At 41.5% G+C, this 19,662-nt stretch overlaps 1 protein-coding gene across 5 annotated transcripts in view; it reads right to left on the bottom strand.

Annotated features, from left to right (window-relative positions):
* Positions 1–4,623: 4,623 nt before the first annotated feature.
* Cfap206 (cilia and flagella associated protein 206) overlaps positions 4,624–19,662 on the bottom strand; it is a 35,696-nt gene continuing 20,657 nt past the window's right edge. For all 5 annotated transcript variants that reach the window (XM_004667297.2, XM_045138635.1, XM_045138634.1 and 2 more), the window contains 4 exons: positions 19,486–19,626; positions 16,287–16,480; positions 6,795–6,938; positions 4,624–4,996 (listed from right to left, as the gene is read on the bottom strand). In XM_004667297.2, coding sequence (XP_004667354.1) covers positions 4,766–4,996; positions 6,795–6,938; positions 16,287–16,480; positions 19,486–19,626 — 710 coding nt within the window. In that variant the 3' untranslated portion in view covers positions 4,624–4,765. The remainder of the gene's footprint in view (positions 4,997–6,794; positions 6,939–16,286; positions 16,481–19,485; positions 19,627–19,662) is intronic.

Below are 19,662 nucleotides of genomic sequence, written 5' to 3'. Positions count from 1 at the left end.
TCCCCGCGGTCATCGAGATGACAGTCACGGCCTAGAGCGCCCCCACGGTCATCGAGTTGCCAAGTCACGACCTAGAGCGTCCCCACAATCATCGAGACAAACGCGTCGGCCTAGAGCGTCCGCATGGTCTCCAGACGGGCGCCTCGGCTTAAGCACCCTCAGAGTCATAGAGATGCTCTCCTCGGCCTAGAGCGCCCCGCGCGGCGGCGCCCGCCGCCCAGCACTAAAGGCGGGTCCAGTTGCTTCGCATCAGGGAAGGCTTGGCTGGAGCGGGAGCCTTTGCGGCCGAGCTCTGAGACAAGTCAGAAGAACGCGGACCAAAGCGAGGGTCTGTAAAATACAGCTTCCGGCCAGCTAGGAAGCGGCGTGCTTCTGGGAATTGTAGTCCATACAAAAGTGATTAGGCGTCAAGCAAGAATCTGGAATTCGATTTGGTGTGAAAAGTGTTAGAGAAGCCGGAGAACTTTAAAGTCAGAGAAATCCCTTGGCAACTTCCACCTTGGTAATTGACTTCCATTGTTATCAATGATTAAATTAGTCTCTATTACATATTGCTCTTATACCTGCGTCTTTATTGCCATCATCATCCACTGTCTGGCCAGACATACTATGTATGATGTTTGCACAATGGGGTCTTAGAGATATTGGATGTGTCCACAGGCACTTCGAACGCCATAATTGCTTCTGTCATTAGAGGATGTTAACCAACATAAACAATATTAGAAAACAATTCCGTGGTGAAATGAGTCATGTCTAAGACGCTGGTATTGACAAAGGATGCTGACGCTAGCCTGTACATCCCAGAATTTGAGAGGCAGAGGAAAGACGTTCCAGGCTGGGCTACATAGTAAGATCGTGTCTCAAAAACAACAAAAAGAGTCAGGTGTGGTGGCACAGTCTTTAATCCCAGCACTCTGGAGGCAGAGGTAGGAGGATTGCCATGAGTTCGAGGTCACCCTGTGACTATATAGTGAGTTCCAGGTCAGCCTGAGCTACAGCGAGATCCTACCTCGAAAGAAAAAAGAACATAGCATCAAACAAAAAAAATAGTTTAAAATACTACAGAAATACAGCATAAACAGGACTAGGTGATTCTGAGATACTCTATAGCTTCTGCCTTCTGTGGCACCATCCTTCCTCAAAATTGTCCTTTAGTTAATAGAAATGTGGATATTACATGTCATTGTGTTGGGATTACATGTACAACCAGATATGTATCATCATAGTATCACTGGAAAACTTTTACTCCTTATCATCGTCATACATTAATGTGATGTAGAAAAGTTGCTGCCAAAAGGCAAGACTTTTGTTTCCATTTATTCATTCATTTATATATTTGCTGTGTTGGGACTTGTACATGATCTCTGTCTTACTGCAAAACCAAGTTGAGAGAGGAGGACACAGGAGTCCAGGGACATTATGGGCTGAAGATGACAGTTGAGGACCCAGGAATCCAGGGACATTATGGGCTGAAGATGACAGTTGAGGACCCAGGAGTCCAGGGACATCATCAGCTGAAGATGACAGTTGAGGATACAGTAGTCCATGGACATCATGGGCTGACGATGATAGTTGAGGACCCAGGAGTTCAGAGACATCATGGGCTGAAGATTCTGAAGACAGGTCTTCAGTATAGCAAGTGGACAGCATGAAGCTCCTCATTAACTACTTCCCCTGAGCTCCAATTGTTGTTAACTCTGAGGATGGGGCAGAATGGCAACCTGGGTCCATCACTTCAGACTACATATGTTGAAGATAATGCCTAACAGGTTTGCATCATCTGGCCTGGGTTGTCTGAGCCAGGTTACATCAGCACTTTGTTGGCCCTCCATGCTTCCAACAAGAAGGGTGTTTTGTGTTTTTTTTGTTTGTTTGTTTGTTTATTTTTCAAGGTAGGGTCTCACTCTAGCCCAGACTGACCTAAAATTCACTATGTATTCTCAGGGTGACCTCAAACTCATGGCTATCCTCCTACCTCTGCCTCCTAGAGTGCTGGCATTAAAGGTGTGTGGCCCCACGCCTGGCTTGTTTGATCTGTCCCAGGCTGACCTGGAACTGGCCTTCCTATCTCGGTCTCCTAAATGCTTGGATTACAGTCATGAGACATTATGCCTGGCTAAGAAGTTTTAATATATACTAATGAATAGCTAATAATACATTTGACCCCAGAAGTTAATTATAGGTAAAAACAAGTTTGGCCAAGAAAATTCTTTCAGTCTTGCTAAAAATAAGTGTGGGCATAAGGCATCGTTCAACATATGACCAGAAATCCTTTTATTTTTCTTTCAATGTTTTTTTTAGACAGGGTCTCATGTATCTCAGCTATATAGCTTAGGACGACCTTGAACTTCAGATTTCACCAAGTGCTGGGGTTACAGGTATATACCACCATGCCCAATATATGCAGTACTAGGAACTGAACTCAGGGATTCATGGATGATAAGCAGGTACTCTACCTCTACCCACTGAGCAATATCCCTAACCCCATGGCTGGAGATGTTGAGACTAATTAAGCTTGAACAAACAGTAAAGATCCTGGGGAAGATGTGTCTGCCACATCACTCCCTGTATTTTGATTCTGTTGTACTCATCAAATGACTTTGACACTTAAAAGTTTGGTTTTCAAATTGGATCTGATACTTTTATTCATTAGCCCTTTCTACCTTCAACCCTATGATAGTTCTAAAATAATTACTTATGGCTCTTCTTCTCATTATTTATGAATTTTATAAAATTAAATGAGGATTAACTGGGAAGAGAAAATCACCACCCCGAAATCATAACACTTATTAAGCTCTACAGTGACCCCACCCTGTTCTACTTTCCAGGCCTTGTCTTAATAGCCAGATGTGAAATGATCTTTGACATCATTTACTAATAGCTACATTTACTACAGGGATAAAAATGATGATAATTTACAAGATTTTAAGTTCACCTTTATGTAATACACACAGAATTGGATTTCAAGTCATATTAATGTTATGACACATTTAACCTACACAGAAAAAAATTATACAAATATATCAGTAAACTGTCACTGTGCAGAAAATACACTAAATATAAGTGACTCCTCCTTTCTCCAGCTGCCAAGACAAGTGCAATCGATCTTCCATGTTGAACCTCTCTCATCCAAGAGCTAGTACTAGAAGTCTGTAAGACAGGAGTGAAACTATGCCTGTAAACCATAGCTATCAACTCCACAGGAGCCCTAAGCACATCTGCTTCTGGACCAGACAAAGAAAGGGAGGCAGCAGAGCAGAAGGCAGCCTTCAGAACACAGCTCAAAGGACTAAGCCACAGCATACCAGATGTTCTGATCCTTCTCAGGGAACTAAAGTCAGTTTTATAGAACATCTCCAGGTTTGGGTTTTTTGTTTTTGTTTTTGTTTTTTTAATTTTTATTTATTTATTTGAGAGCGACAGACACAGAGAGCAAGACAGATAGGGGGAGAGAGAGAGAATGGGCGCGCCAGGGCTTCCAGCCTCTGCAAACGAACTCCAGACACGTGCGCCCCCTTGTGCATCTGGCTGACGTGGGACCTGGGGAACCAAGCCTCAAACTGGGGTCCTTAGGCTTCACAGGCAAGCGCTTAACCGCTAAGCCATCTCTCCAGCCCTTGTTTTGTTTTTTGAGGTAGGGTCTCACTCTGGTCCAGGCTGACCTGGAATTCATATGTAGTCTCAGGGTGGCCTCGAACTCACAGCAATCCTCCTACCTCTGCCTCCCTAGTGCTGGGATTAAAGGCGTGCGCCACCACGCCCAGTCAGGTCTGTGTGTGTAGAGGCGCACTGCCAGCACTGTGGCATATGTGGAGGCCAGAGGACTTTTAGTTCAGTTCTCGCATTCCGCCTCTTTTGAGACAGGGTCTCTTGTTTTGGGCCACTTCATTCTAAAGCTTCTGGGAAATTCCCCGGACTCTGCCTCCCTTTTTTGTTGTTAAGTATTTTTGTTTATTTGAAAAGGGAGAGAATAAATGAGAATGAATATATCAGGACCTCCAGACACATATACCACTTTGTGCATCTGGCTTTATGTGGGCACTGGGGAATTGAACCTTGGCCATTAGGCTTTGCAGGAAAGTGCCTTTAACCACTAAGCCGTCTCCTCAGTCCCATCACCAGGTTTTAAAACAGAATAATTTTATGTTGACTCTAGTTATTCCAAATAGCGGGGACTGTGGAGATGGCTCAGCAGTTAAAACCAGTGACTTGCAAAGCCTGCCAGCCTGGATTCAGTTCCCAAGCCACCTCTGGCATTTGTTTGATTCATATGCACATGCACACACACACACAGACACACACACACACACAGAGACAAAAATAACATTTTTTAAAGTCTCAGTTTTTACAAACAGTAGTTTTTATATGTAGCAATTTAATTAAATAGCTATTGATCTGTTTTGGAATGTTAATGTTTAACATTAAGTGTGATTTCAGAAATAATTAACTCCTATTCCAACAATCATACTCTTATTATTGATCATACTTCCTATCTTAATTCTGCTAAACCTTTTCTAAAAGATAAAACAAAAGACAAATGGACGGACAGAACTTTAATTGTGAATTGTAATAGAAAGAGATCTTTATAACAAAATAACATTTAGATTTTTGTAGCACCTCAGCAGAATTGAACGTGGGAATCCAAAAACCATTCACACAACTAGGGACTCTGCCACCCCACAGAATTGATATTCACAGATGTAAAATAACTCCCAAGTATTTACTACTCCCCATATTTGGGGAACGTCTTTTAAAACCCCATCTTCTAGGTCTCATCAACTGCTCTAGTTAAGTTCACCTTGACTCCACAGGTAGTCGGGCATGGCCCCCCACGAAGACCAGCTATGTAAGTCTGGGGTCTGGGCACTTGGGTGCTACTTTCTCTAAGGGACTGTGTACCAGCATCTTTGGAAGGGTACACCTGGGAGCAATTTTCTCTTCTCATGTGACTAAGTTCCGTTTGTACTGAGTGAGTAATTTTCTGGCGCAAATTAGCCTGAATAGAAAGAGAAAACAGAAATTAACATCTCTTTAAAGAACAAAACATGTCAATTTTATCAAGCACTTGGTTAAGATCTGATGCTCATGATAAATGCTTTCAATAGAGCTGGAGATATTGCTTAGTAGTTAAGGCGCTTGCCAACAAAGCCAAAGGCCCCAGGTTCAATAAATGCTTTCAGCAAAGAAGCAGGATACAGACTCAACACACAGAAATCAAGAGCTTCCTATATACCAATAATAAACATGCTAAGGATGAAACACTCCCATTGAAAATTGCCTGGGAATAAACCTACTAAGGAAATGAAGGATCTCTACAATGAAAATGTTAAAACACTCAAGGGACAAATTGCAGAAGATGCTCAGAAATGAAAAGGTGTCCCATGCTCATGGATTGGAAGAATCAATACTGTGAAAATGTCAATTTTACCAAAATCAATTTATAGGTTTAATGTGATCCCCATTAACATTCCAGAGACATTCTTCAACAAAATAGAAAAAACAATCTTAAAATTCATCTGGAAACACACACACATACACACACACCTTGAATAGCCTGAGCAACAAAAATAAGGTCAGTGGTACCACCATGCTTGTTTTTAAGGTATATTACAGAGCTATGGTAATAAAAACAGCATGGTGCTGGCACAAAACAGACATGTTAATAATGTTACAGAATAGAAGACCCAGATGAAAACCCAGGCAGCTATAGCCATCTGACCTTTGGAAAAAAATGACAAAAATATTTATTGTAGAAAAGATAGCTTCTTTAACAAATGTGCTGCAAAACTGGGTATCTATATATAGAAGGATAAGAATCCTATCTCTCTCCATGCACAAGAATTAAGTCCAGTTGGATCAAAGACCTTAATATCAGACATGAAGATCTAAAACTTAGGGAAGAAGTAGGGTAAATACTTAAAATATAGGCATAGGCAAAGCTTTTCTTTTTTATTAATTAGTTGAAAGAGAAAGAGAGAGAGAGGCAATTAGAAAGAGAATGGGTGCATCTGGGCCTTTCGCCACTGCAAACAAACTCCAGACACGTGCATCACCTTCTGCATCTGGCTTACATGGGTACTGGGGAATTGAACCTGGGCTTAGGGTTTGCAGGCAAGTGCCTTAACTGCTAAATTATCTCTTTAGTCCTTGCATAGTCCTTGCATTTTTTTTCTTTTTTTTTTGGCAATGACATTCTGAATAGAACCCCAGTGGCTTAGGGAGTAAGATAACAAATCCATCATTGGGACCTCATGAAATTAAAAAGCTTTTGTATAGCAAAGAACACTGCAAATAGAGCAGAGAGGCAACCTACAGGGTGGGAGAAAATCTTTGCCAGCTATACATCTGACAGAATATTTAGGAAATACAAAGAACTTGGGCTGGAAAGATTGCTCGGTGGTTAAAGGCACTAGCTTGTAAAGCCTGACATCCCAGGTTCAGTTCCCCAGTACCTAAATAAAGCCAGATTCACAGAGTGGCACAGGCATCTGGAGTTCATTTACAGTCACAGGAGGCCCTAGAGTGCCCATATTCACTCTCATATTCCCTCTCTCTCTCTCTCTTTCTCTATCTAGCATAATTAGAGTATTTTCACTGCTCCATATTTCAATATATGCTTAAAGTTAGAAGATAATCTTACAAGATAAAGCTGGAAATTTACAGATTATGCTAATTATTTTTATGTTAGCAAAGAACTGTGTAGAACTATTTTACATAAATAATTTACTAACTCTACAGGCAGGAACCTTAAAAATACTCAACCTATAAATGATTTAGAAAATACTGTTACAAACCAATTTTATAGCTTTTCTTCTTAATTCCCATTCATTCCACTCATATGCTCTCTCAATGGATGGTGGCAAAATGTGTGTGTCTGTCTGTGTGCCATTTTCACACTTTGTAATTGGTTTTATATAATGTCTGTCAACATCTCTCATCTAAAGAAATGGAGGTTTGTAGTTAGTACTTGTAAAAATAAACATTCTATACAGATAACTAAAAATTATTTAGCTAAAACTGACAGAAAACTAGAAAAATAAGGCTTATGAGTATGGAATATACTTGTAAATACCAGCAAAGAAAACACACTTGTGATTAGTAACTAACTATAATTGTTTTTCTGCACAGTTTGGCTTTATAAATTATGTAGAAAGCATAATTTTGAGGGGAAAATGGCTCTCATTACCAAAAGTCAAATCTCTCTCTTTTTTAATTTCTTTTTTTTTAGATAGGGTCATACTTTAGCTCAGGCTGACCTATGTAACAACCTATGTAGTCTCAGGGTAGCCTCTGACTCATAGGGATCCTTGCTCCCTAGTGCTGGGATTTAAGGTGTGTACCACCACGGCCAGCTTCAAATGACTCTTCATACTTTATCTACCTGGCAGCATGGGTTTTCTGCTGGGCATCCAACATTATGTATTAGTAATTCCAGGTTAAACAACACAGGATTGTGCTCTAATTTGATATTATTAGAGGTGAGAGGGAAACTCAAGTCAGAGTAAAAAGTAGAGGACATCAACTTTTCCCAAACCAATCTCAGATCAGCTCTGTCCACCACTGGTTATACGTTAAAACTTCTACCTGAACATTTTTCTTGTTATCATAAAGCAGGGTAAATAAAAATACACTGTATGTGCCATCAATCCCAGCACTTGAGAGGCAGAATTAGGAAGAGTGCCATGAGTTCAAGGCCACCCTGAGACTACATAGAGAGTTCCAGGTCAGCCTGGGTTACAGTTAGACCCTACCTCTAAAGCAAAAAAAAAAAAAAAAAAAAAAAAAAAAAAACACCACTCTGTGATTGTGGTGCTTTGTCCCCCATAAATTTAGCTGGTCTGAATTCTAGGTCCCCAGCTGATGGCAGTTTGGGGACCTGAATCCTCCTGGAGGCAGTGTATTATTGGGGGCGATTTATGGGTGTTATAGCCAGCTTCCTCTTGCCAGTGTTTGGCACACTCTCCTGTTGCTGTTGTCCACCTGATGTTGACCAGGAGGTGATACCCACCCTCTGCCCATGCCATCGTTTCCCCTTGACATTATGGAGCTTCCCCTTGAGTTTGTAAGCCAAAAGAAACCTTTTTACCCACAAGCTGTTCTTGGTTGGGTGTTTTCTGCCAGCAATGAAAATCTGGCTGCAACAGCAGTTCACCCCAAAGCCATAGATTGTTACTAGAAAAAATTTAGTGCCAGGGATGGGATATCTTCCAGTGAGTTGTTGGCCAGGGAGGTTCCTGATGCCCCCAAAACATTACAGGCCATTACTGGGGCTCTTAGTTTCCCACCAGGAACAGATGGTAAGACTCTACTGTTGAAGACCCCACATGCTTGAGCTGCAAGTGCACTGAAAAATCTTGCTAGAGCTGAGCTGAAAACCACCTCCATGACCAGCTGACAGAAAGCTGGAAAAAGCTACACTGCATTCAGCTCCATAGGAGAGAGAAAAGTCATAGTCGATATAAACAGCAATGGACATTGACAGCCAGACCAAATAAGCCAATGCGTGCAATAGTGGCACATCTGTTATGGGGGAAAGCAACCACTCTCTAATTGGACTGGAGGCCTGCTCTACAGGACGGAATACATGCCTGATACTGAAAAACCTATAATGGGAGAAGTCATGAACCATAGGGGTGTGATGCCTGCTGGTGTCTAGCTAAATGTATATATTAGGCTCACAAAACTGCCTGGTAAGCACTTCTCTTAATGTTCATACCCATATATTAATGCTACTCTCACTTTTGGTTACAGAAGTTTCTCTTTTCAGATGGAAGTGACCTCTGGGATTTCTCAAAAGGCACCACAGTACTGAGAAGAAGTGACAGGAGTGTTCAGTACTGAAACATCTCTAACACACCTTCCCAGGCTCAGGGTCTATTGTGGAAGAAGTGGAAGAAAGAATGTAAGAGCCAAAGGAAGGGTAGGACTCCTTACAATGCACTCTTCCAGACACAAAATGGCCTGGATATCCATGACTTCACAGTGCCTGGTTCTACCTACACAAGAGCATAATAATAGGAGGAAAAGATGATGACATCAAAATAAAAGAGAGATTGAGAGGAGGAGGGGATATGGTGGAGAATGTAGTTGTGAAGGGGAATTGCATGGTTTATTGTTAATAATTATTCAAGTTGTCAAAAATAAAAAGACAAAATAAAAACACTGTGCAGCACTAGGGAGGCAGAGGTAGGAAGATTGACCTGAGTTTGAGGCCACCCTGAGACTACATAGTGAATTCCAGGTCAGCCTGGGCTAGAGCGAGACCCTACCTTGAAAATCCAAAAATAAATTAAATAAAACATACTGCATAGCCAGGTGTGGTGGTGCACACCTTTAATCCTAACATGTGGCAGGCAAAGGTAGGAGTATTGCCATGAGTTTGAGGCCACCCTGAGTGAATTTCAGGTCAGTCTGGGCTAGAGTGAGACTCTACTTTGAAAGTTTAAAAAAAAAAACCTGCAATGATAACTAACACTACTGTATAATAGAAATAAGTCATAAGTAAATAAGACAATAAGGGCTCTATGAAAGATGGAAGAAAACACACTTCCATACTGAAGGCATTGAATATTGAAATCTTCCAAAGACTACACTGTATGACTCACAATTGGGCCTGAGTTTGGACATTATAACATACTATTTCACTGAGTTCAAAACTATAGGCAACAAGACAGCAATATCTGTAACACTCACCAAAAATTCTGAAATTCATAAAATCTACAACTTGCACAAACTGTTGACTTGAGAAAACTAATGTGCACAGTGAACATGCCAGTTTCCAGCCAGAAACAGCTTTTTGCTTTTCTTTCTTTCTTTTTCTTTTTCTTTTCTTTTTTTTTTTTTTTCCTGAGGTAGGATCTCACTCTAGCTCAAACTGACTGGAATTCACTATGTAGTCCCAGGGTGGCCTCAAACTCACTGTGACCCTGCTACCTCTGCCTCCCAAGTGCTGAGATTGAAGGTGGGTGCCACCACATCTGACCAGAAATAGTTTGAGGCTTTTTGTGATGGCACCCATGTCATACTTGCAAAATTAAACATATAAAAATAAATTGTAGAACTGGGGTGGTGGCACAGTGAGGGAAGTACTTGCATCACAGGCATTAGGAGCTGAGTTTGGACGCCCAGCACCCACATAAAGTGCTAGGCATGGCAGCATGTGGCTGCCACCCCAGAACTGGGCAAGCAAGGACAGGATGGGCGATCCCTGGATCTCACTGGCTAAGTGGTCTAAATTAATTAGCAAGCTCCAGGCCAATGAGAAATCCTAGCTCAAAAAAATGGGGACAGCATTCCTGACTATTAACACCTAAGGTTCACATACAAGCATATACAGCCATGCATACTAAACATACACAGATAAGCAAAATATAAATAGTAAATTATTGCATAAATACACATATAATTGCATCTATTTTTTCCAAAGGAATATATAAGGCTCAGTGAATAAACTACCTGCTGCTCAAGCCTGAATACCTAAGTTTGATCTCCAGATCTTGCATAAAAACCAAAGCCACTGTAGGTTCTATAATCCCAACATGCTGAGGGCAAGAGTGGAGGAGGAGGCAGGATAGTCACCAAGAAGACCTGGGACCAGCCTGCCTACATTGCAGCAGTGAACAGCATGAGAATGAGATACCCTGGGCCAAACGACATAGAAGGCAAGGACCAGCTGACACCTGAAAGGTCTCCTCTGTCCTCCACACATATACTCTGCCATGCACATGCCTGCACCTACACATGGGAACATGCAAACATACATCATACATACACATGCACACAAAAAACTAAAAAGATTCTATCATGATGGAATAAAATTAGAATTTTTAAAATGTACTGAAAATGAAGTCATGCATAAACATGTAAGATTAAGAAGAAATCCCAAAGGGGAATTAGAAAATACTAGTACTAACTGTGGTAGAAAAAAAAAAACAACTCTGCCTAAAAGTGTGTGACAGAGCTGGAGGTGGTAGCACATGCCTTTAATCCCAGCAACCAGGAAGCAGAGGTATGAGGATCAGGCCACCCTGGGAATACATAGTGAGTTTCAGGTAAGCTTGAGCTACAGCAAGACTCTAATTTCAAAAGCCAAAGAGGAAAAAGTATGTGACAGAGACAAGTGACATAACTCATGAAAAATAGCTGATGTTGGGCTGGAGAGATGGCTTAGCAGTTAAGCGCTTGCCTGAGAAGCCTAAGGACCCTGGTTTGAGGCTCAAGTCCCCAGGACCCACGTTAGCCAGATGCACAAGGAGGCACACGCGTCTGGAGTTCGTTTGCAGTGGCTGGAGGCCCTGGCATTCCTATTTCTCTCTCTCTCTCTCTCTCTCTCTTTCTCTCTCTCTCTCTCTCTCTCTCTCTCTCTCTCTCTCTCTCTCTCTTTCTGTCTGTCTGTCACTCTCAAACAAATAAATAAACAAAAAATTTTAAAAATAGCTGATGTAGGGCTGGAGAAATGGTTTAGCAGTTAAACGCTTACCTGTGAAGCCTACGGACCCAGTTCGAGGCTCAATTCCCCAGGACCCACGTTAGCTAGGTGCACAAGGGGTGCACACATCTGGAGTTCGTTTGCAGTGGCTGGAGGTCCTGATGTGCCCATTCTCTCCCTCTCTCTCCCTCTCTCTCTCTCTCCCTCTTTCTCTCTCTCTCTGTCACTCTCAAATTAATAAAAATAAACAAAAAAAATTTTAAAAAAAGAAAAATAGTCGATGTAGTTAACATACAGCTGATACAATATGTGACAGAAAATTCAAGCAGTATATGAAAGAGAACTGGTGTAGCACATGACAGACATAGCACATGACAGACCGCTACATATACATGACAGACACCTGAAGTAGTATGAGATAGACAGCTGACATAGTACATGAAAGACAATTGATGTAGTGCATGACACAGTTCATGACAGAAAACTGAAGTACTAAGCAACAGGCATATTACGTGACAGACAACTGAAGTAGTGCATGACAGAAAGGTGATATAGTTCATGACAGAAACTGACATAGTACATAAAAGACAGACAACTGACGTAATACATGGCAGACAACTGACATAGGCGCTTTAAGGCTTGATGACCTGAGCTCACCTCCCCAGTGCCCATGTAAGCCAGATGCACAACATGGCACATGCATCTGGAGTTCATTTGCAGTGGCAAGAGGCCCTAGCACATCGTACACACACTCTCTATCTATCTATCTATCTATCTATCTATCTATCTATCTATCTATCTATCTAATCTATCTATCTAATCTATCTATCTATGCTTGCAAATAAATAATTTTTAAAGGGACTGGAGAGATGGCTTAGCATTTAACGCACTTGATTACCAAGCTTAAGGACCCAGGTTCCATTCCCCAGCACCAACGTAAGCCATATTGCACAGGTGGCACATGCAACTGGAGTCTTTTACAGTGCCTAGAGGCACTGGCATGCCCATTCTCTCTCATTCTCTCTCTCTCCTTCAAATACATTTAAAAAATTAAATTCAAATAAAACCCAGTAACACCTCCTCAGGGCGAAAGGTTGAAAAATGATATTCCAAGCAAATAGAAATAAAAAACAAGTGATTGTTGTTAGTATCTGATAAAATAGACTTCAAGCCAAAAGTAATCAAAAAGGATAAAGAAGGCCACTTATTATTCATCAAAGGAATGACCCAACATGAGCATATCACAATCATAAATATATATTTGCAAGCACAGGTGCACCACAGTTTATAAAACAAAATCTACTGAACAATAAAACAGAAATAAACACCAACACCATCATAGTCAGAAACTTCAATACTCCACTATCATCAATAGACAGATCATCCACAAAGAAAATCAACAGGGAATAGAGCACAGAAACATCATAGATCAACTAGACCTAACAGATATCTACAAAACTTTCCACCCCAACTCTACAGAATACACATTCTTCTCAGCAGCCCACGGAACCTTATCCAAAATTGACCGTATATATTGGGCCATAAAACGTGCCTTCATAAAGTCAGAAAAATTGAAGAAACTTCCTGCATGATGTCAGATCACAATGCTTTAAAGCTAGAAATTAACAAGAGACATATCAAGAATGCCACCAGCTCCTGGAGACTAAATAACACATTTTTAAACAATGAACTGGTTGTGGAAAAAATCAAGAAAAAAATTGTAAAATTCCTAGAATTGGATGCTAATAAAAACAACCTACCAAAACTTATGAGACAAAATGAAGGCAATCCTAAGGGGAAAATTCATATCCCTAAATGCCTTTGTTACAAAGCCAGAGAGATCCCAAATCAATCACCTGACTGTCTACCTAAAGGAGCTGGGAAAACAAGAAGAATCCAACCCAAAGAGCTCCAGATAGAAAGAAATAATCAAGATTAGAGTAGAAATTAATGAACTGGAAACTAGGAAAACAATCTTAAAAATTGATGAAATGAAGAGCTGGTTCTTTAAAAAAATACTGACAAACCCCTAGCCAAATTGATCAAGCAAAAAAAAGGAGAAGTCTCAAATTAACAAAATCAGAAATGAAAAAGGAGAGATCACAACAGACATCAATGAAATTAGAAGAATCATCAGGGCATACTTCCAAAACTTCTACTCCACAAAAATAAATAATCTTGAAGAAATAGATGAATTCCTAAACACATACCACCTACCAAAACTAAACTCAGAGCAGATTAATCTCCTAAACAAACCTATCACATCCATGGAAATTGAACAGGTAATCAAAAACTTTCCACAAAGGAAAGTCTGGGACTGGAGGGCTTCTCAGCTGAATTTTATCAAACCTTCATTGAAGAACTGAAACTGATTTTTCTCAAACTGTTCCACATAATCAGAGATCAGGGAGTCCTCCCCAACTCCTTTTATGAAGCTAGCTTCACCCTAATGCCATAACCCAACAGAGGTGCAACAAGGAAAGAAAACCATAGGTCTATATGTCTAATGAACTTACATGCAAAGATCCTGGACAAAATCCTTGCAAACAAAATTCAACAACACATCAAAAGCATTATCCACCCTCATCAAAAGCATTATCCACCCTGGTCAAGTAGGCTTCATCCAAGGGATGCAGGGATGATTTAGCATATGAAAATCAGTCAACATAATATACCACACAAATAATGATGCTCACACAAGTGCAATATTGGCACACAGTGATGGAGGGTAATCAACTGCTTTTGAAAATGGCTAAATCATATCCAGATGATTCTGCTTTCCATTGTCAAGATCCCACTAACCTTAGACTATAAGAGGGTTGGCATCCTTTTAATTATCTCTAAATTAATAATGGTTATCCCTTTTAACCAGTGCTGACTTCATTCTCTGTTGGAGAACCTGCTTCTCTTTTTCAAACGAGACCTGGACCTGAGTAGATAAACAACCTAGCGCACTCCACCTCAGCCCCAGCTGAAACCACAGGGAATTGGGATAAAGAGCAAGAGTGCTGCTTTCTTAGTGAATCTGATATCATCATAAGGGTGATGGAGATAGATACTGAGGACACTCAACACCTGTTAAAACTAGAGATCCAGAGGCTCTTAAGTGCCCATTACTGAAGTAGATTTAAAATGCTCCCAGCATAGCTCAGGGAATTTTGTGGAAGAGGGGTGTAAAAATTGTTAGAGCCACAAGTTGGGACATTTTGTACAGGGACATTGTATCTCCTCCCCCCATAATGCATGATGTACAGTCCCCATGGGGTTGATCTGCATCCCAAAGAGGAAGGCCTCTTCAGAAAAGGGGAAGGGAAAGGATGGTACCAAAATGTGTTGTTTACATACTAAATAAGTCCGTATCTAATATTTAAAAAGAGAGAAAAGTTCAAATAAAACCAAGTGACACATCAGCAACCGAGCTCAGAAGGGCCCTGGAGCTGTCCGAGGTTCTTACCGCAGGAGCTCTCCCCTCCCATTCCCAGTGACTCATCACAGCCAAACTCAACAGGGGATCTGTCCAAGGTCCTTACCGTGGGCGTTCTCTCCATCCCATTCCCACAAACCCCAATAACACTTCAACAGCCAAACTCAGGGGCCGGTGTAGCTGTCCAAGGTGCTTACCACCGCAGTTTGCCCAGTCCCGTTCCCAGAAACCCCTGGGACAAATCAACAACCAATCTCAGAAGGGCCAAAGGAGCTGTCCACGGTCCTTAGCATTGGAATTCTCCCCATCCTCTAGACACCAGTGACATATCAACAACCAGTCTCAACAGGGCCAGAGGAGCTGTCCACAGTCTTTAGCATCGGAGTTCTCCCCATTCCACTCCCAGGTCCTGGGCTTCTTTCTGACCGTCTCTACCCACTGTGTTTCTCTCACCAGCAAGAGAGTCCTCATGCCAATTGCTTCTTGAACCCTCCTGGCCAGATAAATGGCACTGAAACTCACTTAATTCGTATTCGAAATGTTGATAAAATTGCAAATAATAAAAAGCTTAAGCCATGTATTTTAAAATGTAACTTTAGTGTGTGTAAAAGAGAGGAGCTCAATGAAAGAGAAGGAAGACATAAAGATCAACTAAAAGATTAGTGACTGAGGGCTGAGGAGGTGGCTCACTGATGAAAGGGGCTTGCTTGCAAAGCCTGTTGGCCTGGGTTCAGTTCCCTAGTACACATGTAAAGCCAGATGCAGAAAGGTGGTGCAAGCACCTGGAATTTGTTTGCAGTAGTAAGAGACTCTGCAGCACCCATACACATGCAAATGTACATGTGCGTACACACAGAGAACTTTAATAAAGGATAACACTTAAATGATGGCCAAAGGAAGAAACCAGTAATGCACAACACTAGAATGTGAGCTTCACGCAGGGAAGAGTTTTTCTGTTTTCTCCACTCTGACTTCAGCAGGTTGTGAGTAACTCCTGGTGGCTGGTCAGGGCTAGCTGGATATCTGAGGAATAGAGTAAGGAACAAGCACAATGCAAGCAGGACACACCAGCTGGTTCTCCCCACAGCTCACTCCAACCTAAACCTGCTAGGTTGTTTTGCACCTCTCAGTAAAAGTATGTCACTGTCTTTGTGAACTATGAAAACATTATAATTCCAATTTTTAGTTAAATGCAGATTTATCATTCAGATTCTCCTGTTTTTAACTCATCAAGTTGACTTCACAACTTGCTTTCCTTCTTTTGGTAGATTTCTTTAGTTTCCATCTTCAGATGTGACTCCCTTTCAGACAACTGTATGGACCCTCATTTGTCCCTGTCTCTGCCTGGACTTGGGGATCATTCCATAGCAAAATCTAACTATTTACTAAATTATACTTTAAATGTAATAAATTGAAAACACTGAGCCTACTTGCCTGAGAATATGGGATGAGGGTTTCAAACTGCTGATGAAGTTGCAGTAGCTGAATTAACTCTGCATTCTTTTTGGCTTGTTCTTTAATCAAATTAATATAATGTTCAGGGTTTTCTGCAAATGAATACGCAGCATTTCTTGAATTGAAAGTGTAATACTTTTCTTTATATTTCAAAATTCCAATTGTGGGATTTCCTGAAAATGAAGAAAAAGAATTGAATTAGGTATGAAAAGTAATTCTATGTTTATACTAAGCCATGGAACCATTACCTCTATGGAACTATTCCTTCTACTTTGTAAACTTTTGTTCTTGTTTTTCTTTGAGGTTCTAGAGAACCTTTCAGAGCTTTCCCTGGTGCTAACTAAGCACTCAACCACTGAGCTACATACTAGACCCCAGATTCAACTTAAACACGCTAACTTACCAATCTTAACTAACATTTTATTAACATATATGTAGATACAATTCATATTAACTTATAGTTTTAGAAGTTCAGTTTTTAAAGTATAAGTTTAAAATGTATTTTATATAAAAATATTTTTTGCTGGGCTGGAGAGGTGGCTTAGCGGTTAAGCGCTTGCCTGTGAAGCCTAAGGACCCTGGTTCAAGGCTCGGTTCCCCAGGTCCCACGTTAGCCAGATGCACCACAAGGGGGCGCACGCGTCTGGAGTTCGTTTGCAGAGGCTGGAAGCCCTGGCGCGCCCATTCTCTCTCTCTCTCCCTCTATCTGTCTTTCTCTCTGTGTCTGTCGCTCTCAAATAAATAAATAAATAATTTAAAAAAAAAAAGCCCACAGTTCTTTAAAAAAAAATATTTTTTGCTAATCAGATGGAAGATGTATAAAAATCCTTTATGTAAAGCCAATTAAGCCTATTTGGTCAATTTTTCAAATCTACTTAAACTAAACTTATTACTAAAAAGTGAATTTTATACTAACAATAAGTGGGCTGGAGAGATGGCTTAGCAGTTAAGGTGCTTGCTGCAAAGCCTAAGGACCCATGTTTGACTCTCTAGATCCCAGCTAAGCCAGATGCACAAAGGTGAGGCAAGTGCAAGGTTGCACATGCCCACTAGGTGTCTCAAGTGTCTGAAGTTTGATTGCAATGGCTGAGGTCCTGACATGTCAATTCTCTCTGTGTGTCTTTCTCTCTCAAATAAAAAGAGTACCAATAAGTACTACAAAAATGGCATTTTTGTCAGGCATGGTGATGCACACCTTTAATCCCAGTACTCAGGAGGCTGAGGTGGGAGGACCACTGTGCATTCAAGGCCACCCTGATGGGCTAGAGTGAGACCCTACCTCAAAAAAAAATAATCCCCAAAGAAGAAGAGCAACAACAGGTAAGTAGATCAAGTGTAAACACATAGTAGGAGGATGAGGTCTGTATTTAAGTCAGGTGGTTGGGGGAGTAATAAAGTGAAGGCACAGGACCTGAGCATGTGGAAGAGGGAGTGAGCGGGAGGAGTCACAGCCAGAGGGTGAAGTGACTGGCGCAGCTCAAGCAGGCACAGTAAGATGACTGCGGAGGTGGCGTAGAGTAAGCGCAGGAAGGCGCGCAATGAAGTCACTGGAAAAGGACAGTGTGTCCCGGGCTGAAAGTCCTGCGGCCTGCCCGCCTCAGTGAAGAAGGGAAGGCCCACACAGTCCTTCAGGGCTGGTTTAGGTAGCCACGTCCAGACAATACTATAGTAAGTAGAAATCATTTAGCAACCTGAACCATATGATCTGAGAAATCATAGCCCAGGACGCCTTCTACTTTACTGTTTCTCCCTCACAGTGATGCTGTTGTTTGAAGCTGGACATTCACCTTTCTGTCTGTGTTTATCCCTCACGATTTCTTTACCTTATTTTGTTTACTTTTATTTATTATTTATTTGAGAGTGACAGACAGACAGAGAGGAAAAGAGGCCGGGGGGGGGGGGTAATTGGGTGTGCCAGGGCCTCCAGCCACTGCAAACGAACTCCAGATGTGTGTGCCCCTTGTGCAGGTGGCTTATGTGGGTTCTGGGGAGTCGAGCCTCTAACTGGGTTCCTTAGGCTTCACAGGCAAGTGCTTAACTGCTAAACCATTTCTCCAGCCCCTACCTTATTTTGATCAACATTAAAGACTGGGACTCCGAATATGATTATCTTGGTTCTCATGGTAAACGTTATGAAAATTTTAACAACATCATGGATGACCTGGGTTGGGGCAATGGCTCAGCAGTTAAAGGTGCTTGCTTGCAAAGCCTACTGACCTGAGTTCAGTCATTCTCAGTGCCCACATAAAACTTGATGCAAAGTGACACATATGTCAGTGATCCCAACATGCCTGGAGAATAGTAGGCAGAACCAGGAGAATCTGAAGTTTTTGAGCCAACCATACTGCAATTTGTTACAGAAGACCCTATCTCAAAGAAGGTGGAAGGGTACAGACACCTGGAGGTTGTCCTCCGACCTCCACACACATGCTGTGGCCTCTGTGCACTGGTATACACACACACACACATATACACACACCACACAAATACACCCCCCCACACAAATAAATATATAAATTAAATTTTAAATTTTAACTTATTTATTTGAGAGAGTGATAGAGGGAAAGAGGCAGACAGAGAGAGAGAGAGAGAGAGAGAGAGAGAGAGAATGGGCATGCCAGGGCCTCCAGCCACTGCAAACAACTCCACACACATGAGCCACCTTATGCATCTGGCTCACATGGATTCTGGGGAAATTGAGCCTGGGTCCTTGGGCTTCACAGGCAAGCATCTTAACTGCTAAGCCATCTCTCCAGCTCCATTTTGAATATTTTCATAGTGCCACAGGTAGAGACTTCCTCACCTGCCCTTCCTTATGTGATGAGTAGTAGCCAAAACTTAGGTGTAGTAAAAACACTGTATGCAATCAGAACAGACTTTAGACTTGGGCCCCATCCCCAACATATCTCTTCCCAAAACAAAACCCAAATCTAAACACTTCTGTTCATAAGCATTCCAGATAAGGGATACTCAACCTACATACACCTTCCATTACTTTTCATTTACAACCTCTTGTTCACGTGACAAAGACATTGTCTGGATCATCTCTCCACCTCCTTCCCTACTTCTCCTTTTGACCCCATAAAGCTTTAAAAAAGTGAATAAACGAGTGACAATGAGCACTCAGTGTGGAAAACGTCATCAGGCAGGAGGAGCTTTGCTGCTTCCCAAGACGTACCTGGGAGGAGAAGGCCATCCGCAGTCGCACACGTGTACCCACAAAACCCCCGGTACTGAATTGGCAGCTTGTCAACATTTGCTGTTGTTTCAGGGAAAAGCCATTCTAGTTTTCTGAAATCTGCCACATTGACTCTGTCTTCTAAAATAAAAAAAGAACAGGAAATGTTTGCCATTT

This window comes from Jaculus jaculus, chromosome 19, assembly GCF_020740685.1.
Source record: "Jaculus jaculus isolate mJacJac1 chromosome 19, mJacJac1.mat.Y.cur, whole genome shotgun sequence".
NCBI lineage: Eukaryota > Metazoa > Chordata > Mammalia > Rodentia > Dipodidae > Jaculus > Jaculus jaculus.
The sequence above is the reverse complement of the archived record's forward strand: the minus strand, read 5'-3'. Positions and strand labels throughout refer to the sequence as shown.